Source organism: Crassostrea angulata, chromosome 1 (assembly GCF_025612915.1).
Source record: "Crassostrea angulata isolate pt1a10 chromosome 1, ASM2561291v2, whole genome shotgun sequence".
Classification (NCBI taxonomy): Eukaryota; Metazoa; Mollusca; class Bivalvia; order Ostreida; family Ostreidae; genus Magallana; species Magallana angulata.
Genome location: NC_069111.1, coordinates 52,467,325 through 52,487,545, shown reverse-complemented (window position 1 = coordinate 52,487,545; position 20,221 = coordinate 52,467,325). Strand labels below are relative to the sequence as shown.

At 32.0% G+C, this 20,221-nt stretch overlaps 1 protein-coding gene across 1 annotated transcript; it reads right to left on the bottom strand.

Moving 5' to 3' along the window:
• Positions 1-349: 349 nt before the first annotated feature.
• Positions 350-7,822, bottom strand: LOC128172575 (uncharacterized). The gene is made up of 4 exons (XM_052838631.1): positions 7,774-7,822; positions 2,134-2,379; positions 1,830-2,003; positions 350-1,715 (listed from the first exon to the last, which is right to left on the bottom strand). The coding sequence occupies exons 1-4, from the start codon at positions 7,817-7,819 to the stop codon at positions 1,501-1,503; spliced, it is 681 nt and encodes a 226-aa protein (XP_052694591.1). The 5' UTR covers positions 7,820-7,822; the 3' UTR covers positions 350-1,500.
• Positions 7,823-20,221: the final 12,399 nt, after the last annotated feature.

Sequence of the window (20,221 nt, the reverse complement as noted above, 5' to 3'; positions counted from 1 at the left end):
AAAGTTTTAATGAATATTAACATGCATATTTTCGCTTGAAATTAACAAATTATGTCAATTTAATAAGTCTTTGGTTGAATATTTCCAACTTCAAATCTGAGATCTAGCGGCTAACCTAGCGGTCCCTTCAATAGACCTAGATATCTACGACCTAGCGGCTAGGCTAGCAACTACGATCTTGAACGCAGCCCAGATGATCATCATCACGTGATAAAAGGACGCTTACATTTTAACGTAATAAACTGAAAGTATTAAATCTTTTAAACAATCTTAATTCGTTTGACAAATGAGCATTTTCTGGTATACACTATCAATTTCGTTCTATGTTTATGTATTCATGATATTTACTGCTTGTAAATGGTATTTTCCAGCCAAACGACTTTTTGGGTAAGACAGCAAAGAACAACAGACATTGGGGTGTAGAAAAGCTCCTCTAATAAATTGTAGAACTGAATTATATTTTTCAAATAGTCCAAGATTTTTGATAAAGTAAAAACATGTTAAAAGAAGGCCATGGTCGCTTACGTAGCGATGTTATAAAAATGGATTATAAAGTATTATGATAAAAGCATGTCACGATGACTATAGTAAAACTATCATGAGATGCAACATCTAACAAAGTTTGATGATCCCAAGCATATGCTACATGAATAAATAAAGTACAATAAAGTACCAGATGTGGGTCACGTTGACCTACTTCCAATCGAACAAGTCTTAAAGCTCTAACATACATATACATCAGCTGTCATGATCTACAAAGGGTATTAGATGTCCGGAATATCCCCTTTAAAATTCAAGGTGAATCCTTTAATTCACATAGTAAAGTTGATGATTGCCTATTCAAAAGTTGATTCTGTATTTAATTCATATAAAGTAACCGAAAATAGGTCTTAGCCCCGCCTCTGGTAATCAACTTATTTCTTAAATAAAAAATCTTGTTCCGTTACAGGACTTTTTATGACAAGATGTGGTCGTTCTTCTGATATTCAATTATTCAGCCCAAGAGAGCTAATTTTCTATGATGTTGTACAACTTTTGGATTATTCTTGTCATTCTTTTAAAATATGTATCAAATGCTTGATGATGTGTTGGTCATATGTACATGGGTACTCAAATCATGGGTAAATATAGTCCTTTCTAAACAATTCATGCCGCCTACTTCCACGGCGTGTGTGTAGAGAAAATGTAGATGGGGTTTTATTAACTTAAAAACGGTCAAACCTATTCATACAGAGCTTGATCTTTGAACTTTTGAGACTGTTTGGCAATAGATTATTGTATGAAATTTTAAATATTACGTTTATAGCTGCGAGGATAACCTATCAATAAGTGAAAAAACCCAAAATATTTCAACTTTAAAATCTGAAAATTTTCCTACATCCTTTAACATAGCTCTTAACCTCAAGGGGATTATTATCGTCCGAAAATTGCCACAAACGCCTAGCCCTCTGAATTTTCTGAAGTTTGTGTTTGTACATCCATGACGCGAATTTGGTTTGTCTACACACAGAAGAACGGTCTAGGATCGGTACATGGGAAATCATCAAGTCCGGCGTAGGGACACCAGCTTCCTGGTTCGTTTTGAACCCCTAAACAGTCCCAGTCTTCCGCTGGCTGCCACGGACACCACGGCGGACGTGTGGATGTAATCGGAGTTCCGTCATCCAAAGCATAACTTTTGAATCCAACGTGTTGAGAGTATACTTGAATGTATTCTAAAAGGGATTAAACCTCTCTGATAAATGTACTTGGAATCAGAATTACTAAAGTCAATTTTAAATATGCGATGTAACCTATATTGTACAACTACATGATTCAAAACCACTTACTAGTATTCAAAAGATCCATCAGATCCAAGACCTGTGAAAAGTTGTTGATACCTAACATGATTTTCCCTGCTGATTCGCATAGATATTTTGCCTCTTCGTATAGAGACGCGTGGGTCGGAATCCAAATGCAAGTGTGATACTCGGGGAACCATTCGTCGCGCCCTGTCACACAATCTGAAGACAAACACTAACATTACACACTCTAAAGGACTAAACAGCGTAATTTTCACATTACTATGCATTATTAGACATAAAAAGGATAACCATTTAATGCATTACTTGAAGGGTAATAAGAACTTCTTACGATCTGGCATCTTCTGATAGAATTGGTTATGGTGAACGTAGGAGGTTCTTTTAAATCTTTTTCCGTCATACAAGTCGCACTCTGATGTGTTCGAGTTATAACGGAAAAATTGACATGATGATCTCATCTGGCATTCCAATGCGCACAAAGAAGGGGTACTTCCGATGAAGGACTGCGCCGGCATTTCCGCTATCCCTCCATCTTGAAGCCGGGGGACGATTTTCCAGACATGAAAACCCAAGCACTCTGCAAGATGTATTGATTTTTTCAAGATTTTATCGATACTTTGTCAGAATTTTCTTTATATGTTGGGATCATGATCTGCATATATATATGCAGGCAGTTTTCATTTCTTCAAAAAGTCAATATTTACAGATTTTTGTCATATTTCAAAGATTTCTTAAAGGGACTTGTGTTATTTTGCTAGATTTCTATCAATATTATCGGATCTACATGGATATTCATAATAGTTTTGTACATGAAGTTCTCATTGATTGAAATGTAGAAACTGGCATTTGCGTCTTTTTGTCTCTACATAGTGTTTGTGTTCATCTCAATTACCCTCAACTGTCCAGTATGTCCCCTAAAGCTGTCCAATAACTATGAATTAATTTGACAGATACAGGTTACTTATTGGACCGGGTGTAGAATTAACGTGTAAAAATAATTGCTATTCGTGTCTTCAGAAAAATTAACCATTTAGTCTGCTTGGCTTTCGCAAATCATAATTAAAGGTGGATTTCAACGAATACGTCAACGTTAGCAATGCTTAAGTAATTTTTGTGTCTTATTTACTTTCATAAATTCTGAATATAAAGTCGAAAAATAATTTCTCTTAAATTTCACGCAAATTTCACGCAAATTAAATAAATCGCTTGAAGTTGGTATTTCTAACACATTTTTGCTTTAAATAAAGAAGAGTCAATCGTTACAAATAAATATGGAAAACAAGTGTGTGCATAACACTGGTATCATTTAGTAACTATGACGTCTCTATTGTACAATTTTAGTATACTCTGATCCATATTTAACGGTACCTTTTAAAAAGAAAAATATAATCAGCGCATCAGCTTTTTAATTTCAAGAATAGGAACACTTGTATATAACAAAAGACTTGATCTCTAGGGCCGGTATTAGTTTCTGACTTTACAAAATGCACATCGATTTTCGTTCCACTTCTTGATTTTTGGCCATACACAGTAAACTCTTAGGTTCTAGGTCTCATGATGTATAGTGATTGAACAAAAAAGTTTCACAGTCGTTGTCGGAGCAGTATGAGTTATGGACGCTGTTCAGCCTATACGTACTATCTTTGAATTTTATTTTCAACTTCCTTTTTATAATCCTTTTTTTTATAAGCGTTTATTTATAATCAAGGACATATATAAGCAACTATCGAAAGTCTTCCATGACGCGATTCCAAAAGTCGCAGACCCCTATGACTCTTTGTGACAAAAAGTGCACGTCATCTTAGTTTTTTCTAACAGAAATATCAGGTAGAGTGATGTTTGTAGAACTAGAAGGATTTTTTACGAGGCGTTCGAACACTGTCATCATTCATTGTACATTCAACTTAACTCTTTTCCTTAGTAACAGCTGAATCCTTTGTATAAGGGGACTATCTGACGCCGGGATCGCAAGGGAGGGGACGGAAAATTTTAACTGACGCACCTCTATTTTTGTCTAATTTATAAAAATTCTTCCTGCTTTTTTCTTACCAATGCACACGTTCTTTGCAAAGAACGAAGTGCATCTACTTTGTAGTACTTTCCCTACAATTGTACCATTTTCTATTGATGTTCTGGAAAGGCATGAATTTTTTAAGATGGCACCCGTCTCGATTATCACAGAGTGAATCATTCTTGTAGTCAAAGCGTGCTTACACTAAGATATAGTTCCGGTCTATTGCTTTTTGATGTAGTTAAGTATACACTTTTTTCCATCTTCAATTCAAAAAGGAAAAGTGCATTTAAGGAAGAAAATCGAAGTTAAATATACACAACGCACAATTTAGCCTTTAAAAAATAACAACAAGGTTTTATAATTGGCGTTAGTTTTAAAAACTTTTAACTTATAATAAAATTGCAAGAGCAATACGATAGGCTCAAAATGCAAATCCGAAAATATTAGAAATATGTAGGATAGAAAATAACAAAAAAATATTTGATTTTCAAAAGTGATTTTTTTTCTTGGGAAAGCCATCTAACCTTCTGCTCAATTCTTTTGTTATTTGCAATAGATCCTCTCTCGACCACACATGTTTTTATACAACATTCACGAAGAGTTATACTTTCTTTCTCAATTCTTAGGACTTGGGTATGTCAATTTCACTCGGATAGCGCCTAGTCGATTCATCAAGATAAGGTTCAACTTTTGCATTTGAAACGATTTGTTTGTTTTTAACAGAATGATGCTATATCACAAATAATATATCAAAATGTAAAATACCCCATATGATTATCTGAACTAAATGTAATTGATTCCATTGATTTATTTTTTGAAAATTATTTTTTTTAAATAACCTTTACAAAATACTCTGGTTTTTCATGTTAGTGAGCTGATGTCCATCCACTTAAGCCTGTCAAATATTACTTGTTCCAGCCTTCATCACTGACCCGTGTTAATCAAAAGTTAAGGTTTATCTTCATAAAAACAACACATTTAGAATAATTATTGATAAGATTTAATGTACAATCATCGTATACAAAAATGTATTGAGTTTATGATTAATATTAAATTAATTTTGAAAACGACATTTACGTAACAATGAAATACCATGTTGATCTAATACAGGGAAGGGGTAAATTACAATGGAAAGTGATTAATTAAATTACAATTGCTTGCCTAAATTCTTCAATTTATTCACCATTACCATTGCCAGAGTTTTCAAATGTTACTTATTGAATTAAAATTACTTTGTAGATGTAATTCATTAAATTAAAAATTACATTTGTCGTCAACATTTACTAAAACCATGATTTAGCTACAGCACATAAACATTTTAGAAGATACCGGTATGTACAAAATGTTAATAAAAGTTCATCATATTCAAAATACTTTCAGTGATTTAGAAATTGCTAACTACTTTGATATGTAACAATTTTTAGAGAGAAAAAAATACAAGGCACCTGATCCTACCTCTTTCTTTTCGGATGTTCGTGTTGCTCTGCTATGAATTTGTATTTCGTTTTATGGATTTTTGATGGTTGACGGTTTGTTTTTGTCATTTTTATTATTTCAAATCAAAGGAAGTCACAATATGGAGGTGTCCCATATCACCTTGATATTTAATTCCATTTGAAAATCGTATCCCTTAACCCACACCCCCCAATGTCTTAAAGTATTTCCTGCATGCAAAATATGTTATGAAAATATTTTCATTTGCATTTATATCGACTATATTTTTCTTTATAAACACAATGCCCAAAAACAGGTTAATCTCAGGTAGAAGGGGACTATAATTGTTATCAAAACACAATTCACACCTGTTGTTATGTACCTAATTATCAAAAATGTCAACTGTTTGAAATATGAAAACACACCAAGTGGACATGTTTAGCATCCAAATGTCAAACCCATTTTAAGCCTTACGTTTAACTTAGTTCAAGGTATTTTAGGCTATTAATTACAAAACATGACTTGATAGTTACTTTAAATTAGGAAACACTGATTTTGTTTAAAAAAATTAAACATTGATTTTTTAAACTTTTTAACTGATAATCAACACAATAACTATTCCAAAAGGTGGATAAGCCTTATTATTTTTTTAAAAAGGGCGATTGAGGAAATCATCAAATACATGTACTTAATTAAGCTTGGGACACTGATATACTGAAAAGTTTATTTTAAAAAGGATTTAGTACGGTAAATAACGCTTTTTTAACTATTCTTCCTATCCTGATCTTGTACCATTGTGGGAAACAATATGTAGTGGTCAGCTTCATATTTATATGTACATCAGTGTGTAATTGAGAGTAATTGAAAAGTAATTGGAATAATATGCCTTTTTAAAAGTAATTCAATAAATTACCATTACATCTAATTGAAAAGGACTATATATGAAAGGGGCCTAAAATGGCCCCCTAAAATGAACATCATCATTTTACTTTTTTTCTTTGTAAAGATATATATATGATGTTTTTACATAATGTTCATAATTTAAAAATATGATATCGTAAAGACAACCCTTTCCCGCCATTTTTGCATTTTTAGCATAAAACAGCTTGTTTTCAAGCACTTTTTCTTTCAGAAAACATAGAGCGAATGCTTGAACAAGCAAAATATTTTAATCAGAGATGTATCTAGCCAAGGCTAATAAGTGACAAAAAATGTTCCTTGTTCAAGCATGCGCTCTATATTTCCTATCCATAAAAAGATAAGAAAAATGTAAATTTTTGACTGATTTTGATTGAATTATAGAAATAGCGTCACTTCTGACGTCATATACTGCCAGTGAGTGCAAATGAATCAAATAAATAGTTGAAAAATATATTTTACATCAACTCTTCTAAAATATAACCAGAAACACTTTAAAAATGGCAAAATATTGGGGCCAATTTTAACTCATATCATATATAGTTCTTTCGTCAATTACACATTACTTTTAATTACATCAAAATTTGTAATTAATTACACTCAATTACCATTACAAATTGCCGTTACCCCATCCTTGATCTAATAAGCGTATGTTATTTATCTGATCTCTGCTGTGCGTCTTAATTTTTAATATATAATTATATTTACATCAGTGTATAAACAAAATGATACACTTAGTGTTTGTTAAAATTGCTCTAAATATTATGTTATCTATAACAAACAATGAACTGTGGAACACTCAACTAAAGTTTAACCCGTCTTTCAAAGTTTTAGAACCAGGGGAGTCTGAATATTGCATATTATAGTATTTAATGGTACGCCACTATAGTAGATATTATTTTATACTGATGGGCTGGACTTCACAGGTTCTACTTCTGAGATAAAGATATTTATTTTAATTCACGAATAGAAATATGATATCTGAGCTTTGAACTAACTGATCTACCACTTTTGGTAGAGTGCAAAAAATCATACGAAACTTTCAAAATTGCAAGAAAATCAACACATAGATCAATTTTCAAAACTGAGACAATAACTATGTTTCCTTTACAGATAAATACTAAAATTCTTGCTGCTGTTGCCTTCACTTTATAGAAAAAATTGTAATTCCAGGCACGTAGCATCGATTTTGAAAAGGGGGGGGGGCAGACTGATCCAAAATTTTAACCAGCAAAAAAATCAACGTCGAAAGGTGAAAATCTTCGGGGGAAGCAGACTGTACCTTAAACTTTAATTACACTTAATTCTTGTAAATCTAATTTTCTTCAACAACGTTGTTTGGCTGTTCTTAGTAATAATCTAGGGAAAGGAACCAGTATGTTGAAAAACCTTCTTTATCAATCCCCTTGATTCATTTATTAGATAGAAAATGTTCATACCAAACCAAAGCTTGTCTGTTTTAAAATTATGCATCTATTAAGTTTTTGAAGCTATCATATTTTCAGAAAACCTTAATAAACTAATTCTAAGATAATATTCATTTATGTGTTAACCCTTAACTTAAATGAATGTTGGCAAATGAAAAATACAATTAAAAACACCCACCTTGAAATAATCTCGACAACAATAGAATCCATACATAAAGTACCATGCTTGTTCATCAAAGATTTAGTGAATATTTTGTGTATCACGACTTTATAAGCTGTGAATATCGGTATGAGCAGGGGATCGATAATTTCCTCGAGAATATCTTTTTTTTTACCATTAATTTTCTTAAATACAATTAAACTCAGCACCATATCGATCACACTTTTTCTTGTTTTTTTTTCTCTCTAAAATCTGTTACTGATTTACTAAGCATATAAGTAAGCAAGTAATTGTTAGCTCTCTCCCTTTTAAAAGAAAGACAACGAATCAATAATTTTCTTTTGGTTTGCTTACCATTATATTTGGCGCTCATTAAAATGCGTTCTTCATTAATTGTCAAGTCGAACATATTCAAAAATTAAGAAGAAAGTCAAGCGCATTTGCTTAATAAGGTGGAAACTGTCGATCTTTGTTTTCAAGAAATTAAGGATAAGATTATCGTCATATAAGAAATGATGAAATAGATGAAAGTTAAAATGAAAGATAGGGTAGGACGGGTCGGCTCACATTACAGCCATATTCTATCAGTTTAATGTTTGTCATAAATTGTAAACCTGTTTAGATACTTCCTTTGGTGAGTATTACATCTAGAAAAAAAATTGCGTGTTAAAATCGTCAACTACTCAATTGATGAATAATATATTCATTGATATACATAATTACAATAATAACAATATGTTGACAAAAAAAACTGTTTCAGTTAAAGAGCGGCTGAGTCTGATATCCTTATCAAGGATGCTATTAAATCTTTTCCTACCTCAAACTTGCCTGATTGGTGTGATTATCATTATATATCATGATTCCTATTCTTTTCATATCGGATCATATAAATAATATTTAATGTTTTTAATGTTTATCATCAGAAACTCAGCTGATCTTTCCATAAATAGTGAACATCTCTCCCATATTATACTTATTAAATAATGCATGGTTTTGTGTTGCTAATTTTAAATTTACCATGTACATGTTGCACATGAAGTAAATAAAAATAGGTCTTATCTCAATTACGCGTATATGAAAATCTCATAGTTTCTATCTAGCTGCAGGTCTGTAGCTCCCGGTTAATCAGCCCGAAACAAGCGAAATTTTTTGTGCGCCGTAAATTGCAGTTCTTTATTATGGGAGGCACTATAGCCTCCCAGGTCGTCCATCCGATTTTTTTCAGACCGGGAGCTACAGACCTGCAGCTAAGTTTATATTGTAGTTATAAAATTTGATTTTGAATTCGTTTTTTATCTAATCTTTGAAAAAAAAAATTAAGTTCAACAATAGAAAGCAAAGGTCATACTAATTGTAAGACTATAATAAATCACCGATTTTTTTCCGATTTTGACAAAGAGCATACGGCGAGTGTGACCGGTCAACAGAGGATGCTCAATCCTCTTGGGCACCTGATCCTACCTCTATCTTTCTTAAGGGTCCGTGTTGCGCTGCTTTGAATTTGTATTTCGTTTAATGGATTTTTAAGATGGTTCAAGGTTTGTTATTGTCATTTTTTCATTAACACGGGTAATAGTTTGGTGAATGTTTAAGTAGAAGCATATCACTCCGAATAATAGTAAATGAATTATTTTTGGAACTATTTGACTTTGGTGAACGATACCAGAAATGTCTCAAAATTAAATCAAACAATTCAGATGTTAAAGTAAGATCTATGATACGGAGGGAAAATTGGTTAAATGAGTTAATTGCTTTGCTCAAAGGAAACGTATATGTCACTGCATTTTATTTATTGAAAAAAATATGGGTACTAGGAAAATTGTATGACCTTGGAAGCTTCCATCTCTGACATTGCCTTTTTTTTGTCAATCATCATTGCTTTCATCATCTCAATCGACTGATGATTTAACTTTAAAAATCTCAAGAAGGCTTAATCATTTTTTAAATACAGATTTAAACAACTTTAAGAAATTAAAATATTTGATTTTGAGATTTTTCCTTGTGTATTTGTGTAAAACAAGCACATTACATTACTATTTCATGAAGAAAACCAATAACAACTAGATGTTGTCATTATACAGCAACACTTGCACCAAGTGTTTGCCTCTAAATAACACTAAATAACTCTTTCTTGACCCATGTGGGTAATTCGTAGCCTAATGATGACTCTTCTATTCTTCGCTTAAGAGACTATACAAATGCCCCAAATAACTAAAACATAATGTCTGTTTCTCTTAAAAATTGAGAGAGCAATTTTTCAAAATATTAATGTGCATCTAGAGAAAACACCAATCAAGAAATGATTGAAGATTTCCAACTGTACAAATGTAAGAACTAAGAGAATCTTAAAGGGGCATTGTCACGATTTTTGTCTAAATTTTTTTCTTCAAATTCTAATGTTTTTGCAATGCTTTAGTAAGACTTTTTAAAAAGCAAGCAATATTTTATTGCTATTCGTTGAGTTATAAGCAAGTTACAGAGATCATAATTTTTTGTTTACATTTTGAAAATGGAAGTGAACATTCCAGTTTTAGACCTAAATGAATGCGTGAAGCGTTAGGAACTGTCATTTTATGCTTAAATTGAGCAAAAAGATAGACATATAGCTTGAAAACGACGATTTCTCAAAAACTATACTGGTTTTTTTTAAACCTCTGTTAACAAAAACAAGACACGAGCCTTGTTTACACAAGAAAGAATTGTAAGCCTTGTATCTTGCTTTTAACTCTTATAACGACTGACTCTCAAATTTCATTTGATCATTAGAAAATCATTACTAAAGCATTGTAAAAAAAATTGACTAAAATCGTGATTATGCTCCTTTCATCTTTAAAACCAGATTTGTATTGGAGAATAGACTTTTATTTTCAATCATTTCGTTTTTTGTATTATCGTATCATATTTTCGTTCAGCAAAATTTCGTTGTTTTTTAAGCAAATAAAATTTTGTTGGCATTTAATTTTGTCATATTATAATCCCACGTATCAACTTTGTATTTATTAAAACTTGGGTAAAAAATCCGTCATAGATTAAATTTTGTTGATTTATACTGCCAACGAAAATAACGAAATTAAATCTTCAACGAATATTTCTGTTTCTACAGTATTTAGTTAAACTTGAATATAAGTTATTGATCACCAGGTAGAAAATTAAGACATCTGGTCATATCTCAATGACCATTTCTAAATCACGCAAAATGTAATGTAATTTGTTTAAGGAAAACATTGGTTTATCATTTTTTTAAAACTCTTTAAATCCAAATTACATTTTGATCAAAATAGACCATTTGACAATAAAGAAAAGTGTAAATGTACGGTTCTTTTTATTTTAAGGAAAAATAATATGTTTCTTTTTTTTATTTTTAGAAAAAAAACCTGCCATTTCATTCACAGGAGGGATAAATATTTCTTTTCTGTTAGGATTTGACTACACCAGGATAGAACGTAAATTGTTTACACCTTACCCCCATGAAAACTCATTTATATCAATAGTAAAATTACCAAAAAATACACCTCGGACTTTAATGTCCTTGCAGACATGTAAACGCTCTAACCCATTTCACTTTAATGTTAGGTAACATTATTTTGGGTGGAAAATATTGTTTTTTCATACTTTATTGTTTATTTCAATATGAAGTATATACACAAAATGCAAGTGTCCTGCACCACCTTAAATTTGGTATTTACCTAATATGTTTTACGGTACGACCGTTGGGGCGAGCACAGCATGTGACCAAACAATCAATTATATATATATTATATATATAATCAATGCTAAAAAATAAAACATACCTATTTTCAGTAAATTTTCTTTATTCATAGTTTATAGGATTTGTTATGATTTATTATTTATAAGTACAGTCGTTTTACCGGTAACGAACCAGTATGCGTTTTCGTCGTGCATGCGACTATTATTACCGGAATTACAAATGTTTTTATTTTTTGTTTAAATCACGTTTCTTTGTCCTTCTAAACTGTAGTATCAAACTTCCGAAAATATAAAGGATGAATTACGGAGATAGTTATTTCAACACCCCCTCCATTTTCCTAGTTTCGAATACGTTTTCCAGTATCGAATCAAGCGCCCTCTGTCACCTCTGACCGAATATTTTGGGGCGGATTAATTTCAAAAATGCACTAGAGGTACATGTAAATAGACTTATTAGTGAAGAAGGAAAAAATAATGGTGGAAATATGTTATTTAAACAAATAATATGATCGTTATTTTTATCGTACCGTTTCCCGTCAAATTGAAAATGGACTTGAACAGTTTCTTTTTGCGTTACTTTTTGAAATTGAATTTTCATGAAAACACTTTATAATAGTAATTAATGATAAGTAGTTGCCTTTTGCCTTTGTTTTGTCCGTATATCTATCAATTTATCCAGCGAAATAATACTACTGTCGCAATGAACCGACACTAGGAAAACTACACGTGGTTCTATCTGAAGTCTTAATTTCAATCAAAGCTCAATTATTATTTGATATAATGCATAATCTCATTAAATGGATGACAATTACTAATTATCCACTTAAAAGGGTTCAATAACAAACTTATTTTCATAGTTAGGTTTAATCGTTTTCACACTTTCGTTTTTTCTGCCTTGCACTTCCGGCAGTTCATATGTGGGTCACCTTTTTAATTTGTAAATAATACGGTAAATAATCGTGCAAATGTCAAACAACTCCACACACTGATAGAGTATTTATTTCTGTATTATAATTACCTAGCTTGGATTTTTAATACCTTAACTTCGTTTTTCACCAATATTTTTTCTGAAAATTATTCGATACTGGCAAATATTCGTTACCGGTAAAACGACTGTAGAACAGTAGTTTAATCTCAGATATAATGTTGTCGAATAATACAGATTTTAATTTATAAATATGCATTGCACTGTATCTCCTCTTTTAAAGTGATTGTAACGTCAGTTCACCCCCCCCCCCCTTTTTCTTGCTGTAGGCATTTTTTCCTAAACCTACATATAAAACTGGACTCATCATAATAGAGCCCCCCCCCCCCCCATGTTAAATAAATGATATAAAATATTTCATTTTTTTTTCAATTTACACATAGAAAATCGACTTATCATGGATTTGCCCCCTCCACTTTAAAAAAAAAATAATTTTTAATTGTTTTTTAATCTACGCTTAAAAATATTTGCTTATCATATTAAAAGAACATGTTGCCCCCCCCCCCTTGTATTAAATGGAAGTGAAAATAAAGAAACCATTGAACTGCTAAAGAGCTGAAGGATTAGAATTTTCATGATTTTTTTCCTTTTTGCTTGCAAAGACTTTTTGGATGAGGCTGCCATCTACCCATACACCCGCCCACCCCCTTTTAAAAAAAAGTGATGCTACTTGTACGTTCCAGGAATTTACCGTAATTTTAGTGAATAAAATAAATGTGAACATTCATCCAAATGAGTGCATTTTACAACTGTTTCTCGATCTGATGAACTGTCCTTATTCTTCAGCTGTTCTTTAGCTTAGCCTTTGCAAGATTTTGAGAGGATTTTGGTCATTTCAGCAGATTTACAATAACTTCAATTACAGTAATTTCCCCTTATCAGTGCTTATTGTGACGTCAAAGCTGACGTTTGTTAAGTGTCGCCTGTCTCTTCAAAACTCCCCTGAGAAATAAAAGTACGCGAAATATACTGTTTTATTTACTTAAAAGCATGATGTTCTTAAAATTACACATTTCATATGCTTCTCAAAAGTTTTACTTCGATTCTCGCGAGAACGTGAGGTTGGAAACCATTGGTACTATGAATTGTGGGTCAAATTTTACTGACTCCGAAACAAATTATCGGATCAATGTGTAAGCCTTTGTGACGTCACTCGATTGTTTTTTAATTGAGAGTGTACTGAGGTGAACTTTAGAGGTAGCATTGACTGTATGTCGTATACATCGTTATTATTTTTATTGTCTTGTTGATTCTCGTGAGAGTGTAAAGTGATAAAAATTGCCATGATTACAGAGAACTACTGGGACGATTAAATCAATGCATTACTGGTCTGATTTACTGACGCCAAAAAAAAAAACCGTTGAATGAATGTTTGACTAGTCCAAATTTTCTATTCACACACGCCTTGCCGGTAGAGCTCGCTTCGCTAATAATAATAAAAATAGTGCAAAGGGTTTTTAAGAATAGGTCATAAAAATACATGCATGTTACAAATAACTGATCTTTGTCTGGAGTTATAATAGGAAGGAATGGGTCTATCTTTTTAATGTAATATGTTTTACGGCGTGCCCGTTGGGGCGAGCGCAGAAGAAACCACACATCTTTCATCGTTGTTAAATGCAACCCGTGGACTTGCCCTAACCAAAAAACTTTGGCTTTGTCTCGAAAACTTTAACCATCGCAAGGAGCCCGAAGTTATCAAACTTTTATTCCAATGGTCCCTTCCTAGGCTTATACACTTAAACAAGTACCACTGAGCATTAATAATATGTTAAACGAACTTATTAAAATATTTTGATAAACACAAAGCCGTTTGGTTTTTTTTTTATGTAAATACATTTTTTTATCATAATGATTCCTTTACCTTTTAATAATGATCATTAAAATCAGTAAACAATGAATTGTGTGTCTGTGTTATTTCTCATATTTCGTTCCTTGTTACCTGTGTTTTAATTGTTTTCCTCTTTGACATCAACTTTGTTTTTTTTAATCTTTTTAATTGTTGTACGCTACATTGTAGACATGTGTCCTCACTCTTTTTTTTTTTGTTTGATATCCAATATTATTGAAATGTGTTACCACATATGCAACTATAACAAATTCATGTAGATATTTTAACAGTTTAATTTTTTTCTTTTATTTATTCATTACAAAATGACGTGGCTGCACTTAGATATAATAAAGATTGGACTTTTCTTTTTTAATATTTTTTTGTCACCTTCCTAACATATGCATATATGATTGGATCAGTATGACAGTAAATTTAGCACGGAACTTGCATGTGTATTTACTAAGCAAAACAATTATCAAAACAAAACTAATCAGCCAAAGAGTCACCGTTAACATTGATACAGAGTACTTCCTACACGTTACATCCAGTACAGATGCTTGATCCACCTCTAAATGTATCACGGGAAATTAAAACGCAAGATCACTGTGATGTCATACTTAACTTTCTTTTGCGCTCGACAATTTTCGTAAATTGTCGGACAAATTTTGGGGAAGGAAATGACGTCAGTAAAAGTTCAGATAGGTACAGTTCTTTTACGTAAGCATATGTGTTGTTTACTTAAATGTTTTTGAAATGATTTTTTCATTGTTAAATGTAAATGATGTATGCAATTTAGAGGTAAGAATTTTGCGTAGAAATGCTTCCTGTTCCACCATGTTACTATGCACCGCAAGGATTATTGGGATATGTAGAACTTTTTCACGCGGGTCCACAAAATTTTCTTTGAACAATGTGCAGATTTCAATTCGAATTTCCTCCGTTCATGCACGTCCGCTATTATAATGTATCAAATACAATGTAGGCCATAACCCTATGGGATTGTTCTGACCCCACGAAACAGGAAAATACAAAATATCTTCTAATGTATTTATGATGCATCAATTGGTGTAAAATACATGACCCCAAGGTATTGTCTTTAACCCCCCCCCCCTTTATGAATTTATGATACACTGTATATTTTGGTAACTTCCTCGTCCCTAAACCATTTGTTAATGCATTCGCTTGTCACCCCTGCGATCGACAGTGGCTGTATGTGATGGGGTATGGCGGTCGCCACGGGGGTTTTCTCCGGGTACTCCGGCTTCTTCCCACACCAAGGATTACCTCGCGCTAACATCCGTGCCAACGAGTGATATTGATATAAAATGTATAGTTGTATAAGTTGTAGAATTTGCTTATCAATCGTTGTAAAATAAATAAAGTTCAGTTTTTAAACCATATAATTTAGTCTTGCTCTTTGTGTCATTGTGCATTAAATTATATATAGGTTATGCCCCCTTGGAGACACCCTGACAATCTAGAACTATAAATAATAAAGTTTTTTTTATCTTATTTATACCTGTATGAAGTGTTTGATCCATGTGGGTAATTTCTAGCCTAATGATGACACTGCTTTGTTTAGGAGACTTTACAATTGCCCCAAATAGGCGAATACACATGCAAATAACATTTTGTTCATAAATCTTATTAAAAATCAAATTAAGCAATTTCCAAAATGTTAATGTGCATTAGGAGAAAAATCAATCAAGAAATGATTTAAAATTCGCTACTGTACACATACAAGAATGTAAGAAATATGAATCTTTAAAACCAGATTTTATTTGGGGAGTGGTGGAGTTAAGAATTTTAATTATTTTTTTGTTATAAATTTTAACTTCTAAATGAATATTAGTTATTGATCTTAAGGTAGAAATATGACTTCTGATCATATTTCAATAGATCATTTGTCAATTATGCAAGGTTTAATGTGATTTTTTTAAAGGATACGTTTACTCAGGGTTTGAGATTTCAAAAAATATAATAAGTCAAAAGTTTTTTTAAAAACAAAAAATAACAACGTTTTTAACAAATACTGATATTGATATCCATGATTTGTTTATTTGAGGAAGGTATGCTCCGACAAAGGTAGATTAAAATTGAAACAGAGGAAATTCGGACTAATTTTTTTCATTTTCGTATTTTCTCATAAAAAATTTCTGTTGCAATGTCATTGCAAAAGTTAAGTTTCTATGTGTTTTTTCATATAATATTACATATTTTATGGCTGTTTTTACTCGTCTATAAATTCAAATCACTGGCTTGCACGCGATTGGAAAAATCTTTAAAATACCTAAAATCGATTCAAGATAAAATATCTCGAAATTGAGATCATTGACCTTATATAATGTTAATGTCAACATAATACAGACAATAAAAACAGTTTTAGGCAATCATTGGTTTGGAGCTTCTATTGGTCAGTTTTTTGCAAAACTCGATCAAAAATGGGTACAATTTTGGAAGTTGATAGAGGATATTCGGACTAAATTTATCTTAAAATATGAGCTTAAAACGATTCATTCAAATACAAAATTAGTGAAGCTATTCGTATTTAATCATTTTCCAACCTACAAATTGTTTTATCATTTCTAATAATTACAAAATAAAGAAAATCTTGAAAATGGTGGACAATTTTGACAATTTGAAAAAAAAACATTCAGAGGTCACTAGTAGAAAAAGTAGGTCATTGACCTAGATATTTGAAAATGAAAAATAGCACCACAATAGTTGGGCTACAATGAGCAATAAATAGTTTCTCGTTCCTATTAGTGGATTTTTTTTCGCTCCTGAGTAAACGTAATCGTTAAATAACTTTTTTACCAGTTTATAAAACTATTTAGACCAAAAATTATATTTTGATTTTAATCGATCATTCGACAATTACGAAAAGTGTTAATGTAAAGTTATTTTCATTTTATGCATAAATAAATGCAAGTTTTTTAAATTTCATTTTATTGAATACATGCTCGCGATTGGATCCAGAAAATGTTCCAGGGGGACGGAAGGGGGCGACATTTTAAATTTGAGTTTGTTTGGGGGTGGGGTTCCAAGTCATATATTTAACAATTTTCTTCCAAGTCATATATTTGACAATTTTCTAATGTAATTTTAAATAAGACTAAGCCATACTACAGTCATTAACATGAATAGTAGGGAACAAAACACAGACTAATACATGTATATATATATATACATGAGAAGTATTACAAAACATAGATGATAGATCTATATCTGGGTTCTTAAATTGAATGTTCATGTACACATATTATTGTTTCTTTCTTCAAAGCATTTCAGATGGTATGTAGGTCATGATCCCAAGTGCTCTTCCTGAAATTATCAAATATCATAAAAGCCATTTAGATCCCCACCTTAATCCAAAGATATTATTCCTCCTTTGGTCATACGCATCAGATCATCGTTGTATGTAAGACATGACCCTAAGGGGTCATCCTGACCCCTTTGGAATCAGAAATTGTCAATTTTCATTTAATTAGTGATGATTGATAATCCTATCGCTATTTAATCTTCATTATTAAGTCTTCCAAATGAAATTTGGAGACTTATTGTTTTTGTACAATTTCTTATTACATGTATTCTTGTTGTTGTTGTTGTTCTTGTTTTCTTGTTCTTGTTGTTGTTCTTCTTCTCCTTCTTCTTTCCCGCTCTAATGGCTAAACAAAATTGTACAAAACTCTAGGATAAGCTGGATTGATTTTTCTCATTTGGGGTTAAACAACCACTTTTCTGGGGGGGGGGGGGGGGGGCGAGGGTCAAAAGGGTGTAGGATCAAACATTGTACCTTATGGGAAGAATCGAAGACTCTATTGTATATGGTAACTTGAAAACGGACAAAGATAATAATATAGGATTTTCATAATCATATATTGACTGTTACTGGCAATATATAGGGTTTATTAGATCTGACCCCTGGGGCCATCCCCATCCTTTCGAAACTGTTATAATCATGACCCCTAAACCATATCTAATCTTGTCCCTGATGTCAAGGGGCATCAAATGTTATGTAGGTCATGGGCCCTGTGGGTAGTCCTGACCCCCTCAAACAGCAAGGCCCTTAATATCTTCAAAACGATTGAGATCCTCGCCCTTAAACCATATATATTCTTGTTCCTTGTGCCAAGGGGCATCAAGCGGTATGCAGGACATTGGCCCCGGGTTTAAATTTAATTTTTCAAAACCTTAATGCAAAAGTATAGAACAGTCCCTATCATATCCCAAGATATGATGTGTTTATCCATTAAATCATAAGAGGAGTTCTGGGGTCTATGTTTTATTTTTAGTGATAAACGTCAATTTTCTGCATCTATTTGACTCCCTGGATGAAATTTAAATTTTTAAAACCTATAGAACAGTCCCTATCATATCCCAAGATATGATGTGTCTATCCATTAAATCATAAGAGGAGTTCTTGGATCTATGGGGTTTTATTTAGTGATAAACGTCAATTTTCTGCTTCTATTGAACTCCCTGGATGAATTTTAAATTTTTAAAACCTTATTGCACATCCATAAGACAGCCCCAATTATAACCAAAGAGATGACGTAGCTACTCCATAAGTTGTAAGAGGAGTTCTGGGAACCATACTTTTAAGAAAAAACAACTCATTTTTTGTTGACCATTGATCTCTTTAATAAAAAAATATCTGGAACCTGATCACACTTCAAAATGACACCTCCAATCATATTCTAGAAGATAATTTGGCTTCTGCAAAATATGTTGACGTTTTTTAATCCAGTTTATTTGGTAATAAAAAGAAGAAGTCATTTTTCAGCCATAAATGACCACCGAGACAAAATTGAAATTTTCGAAACCTTATTGCGCATCTATAGGATACCCTAAAACATATTCCAAGAAATGATTTGTCAACTGTTGAAAATGTAGGAAGAGTTCGAGGAAGAAGGTTTTTTGTGAAAAAACGTCATTTTTTACCAATTATTTGATCCCCCTGGACTACCAAAGAATTTTTAAAACCTTTTTACAAAACAACATGACACCCCAAATCAAACTCAAAGTGTTTAATTTGCTGATTTATAAGATGTAAGAGCAGTTTTAGAAAATATAACGTGACATATGGACGGACGGACGACTGGAACAGGAAAATAACATTATACCCGAGCTTTCTATGGGAAATTTCGGGTATAGGAGCAAAAAACACCACAAAAATCGTCATTATTTTTTATCCAAACTCCAAATTCTCATTGCGCATCTATAGAACACCCCAAAATATACTGTCTATTGCTGAAAATGTACGAGGAGTTCGAGAAAGAAGGTTTTGTTAAGAAGTCATTTTTTACCAATTATTTGAGCTTTAGGATTACCAGAGAAGTTATGAAACCTTTTTACAAAAAAAAAATGATACCCAAAATCGAACTTCAAAAGTTCAATATCCTTAACGTAAAAGCAGTTTAACCTTGTCAAAAAATGTTACAGTAAAGGAATATTAAAATAATGATTAACTAAACAATACTTGCTTATTCTAAATTCTAAACTTAATAAATGGATATTATGTTACAAAAATATTAGAAAACCGTATTGACTACATATACACAATTGTTTATGTTTTCCCCCTGGGAAGTTTTTCTGCATTCGCGCACGACTGTTTATGATAGTATTATGTTTAATGCATGCTGTTGAACCGATATTAATTTTTTTTTCCTATCAGGAGAGCTTATATTTGGCGATGATACCGATTTTGCATGGTGTAAAATGTGAGGAACGGTAATTATTATTGCAAAAGTCTCTCGCTATTAATCAAGTTCGAACGCGCGAATATATGTTTGTTAATGGAACAGTTTACTGGAATATTCCGATTCACTCATCCTTTCCTTGTTTTTCTGAAGTTCTCTCTTAATTGTATGAAACATCAATTACCAAACAGTCATCATCAACAATATACGTTATCATAAAACTTAATTAAAAATACCATT

Excerpts from the sequence above, each read along its gene's own strand:
- LOC128172575 (XM_052838631.1), bottom strand. The coding sequence starts at position 7,819 with ATGGTACTTTATGTATGGATTCTATTGTTGTCGAGATTATTTCAAG. Across the intron at positions 2,380-7,773 it reads GTTGTCGAGATTATTTCAAG|AGTGCTTGGGTTTTCATGTC; the intron begins GTGGGTGTTTTT and ends TACATCTTGCAG. Across the intron at positions 1,716-1,829 it reads GATGGATCTTTTGAATACTA|AATACATTCAAGTATACTCT; the intron begins GTAAGTGGTTTT and ends AATCCCTTTTAG.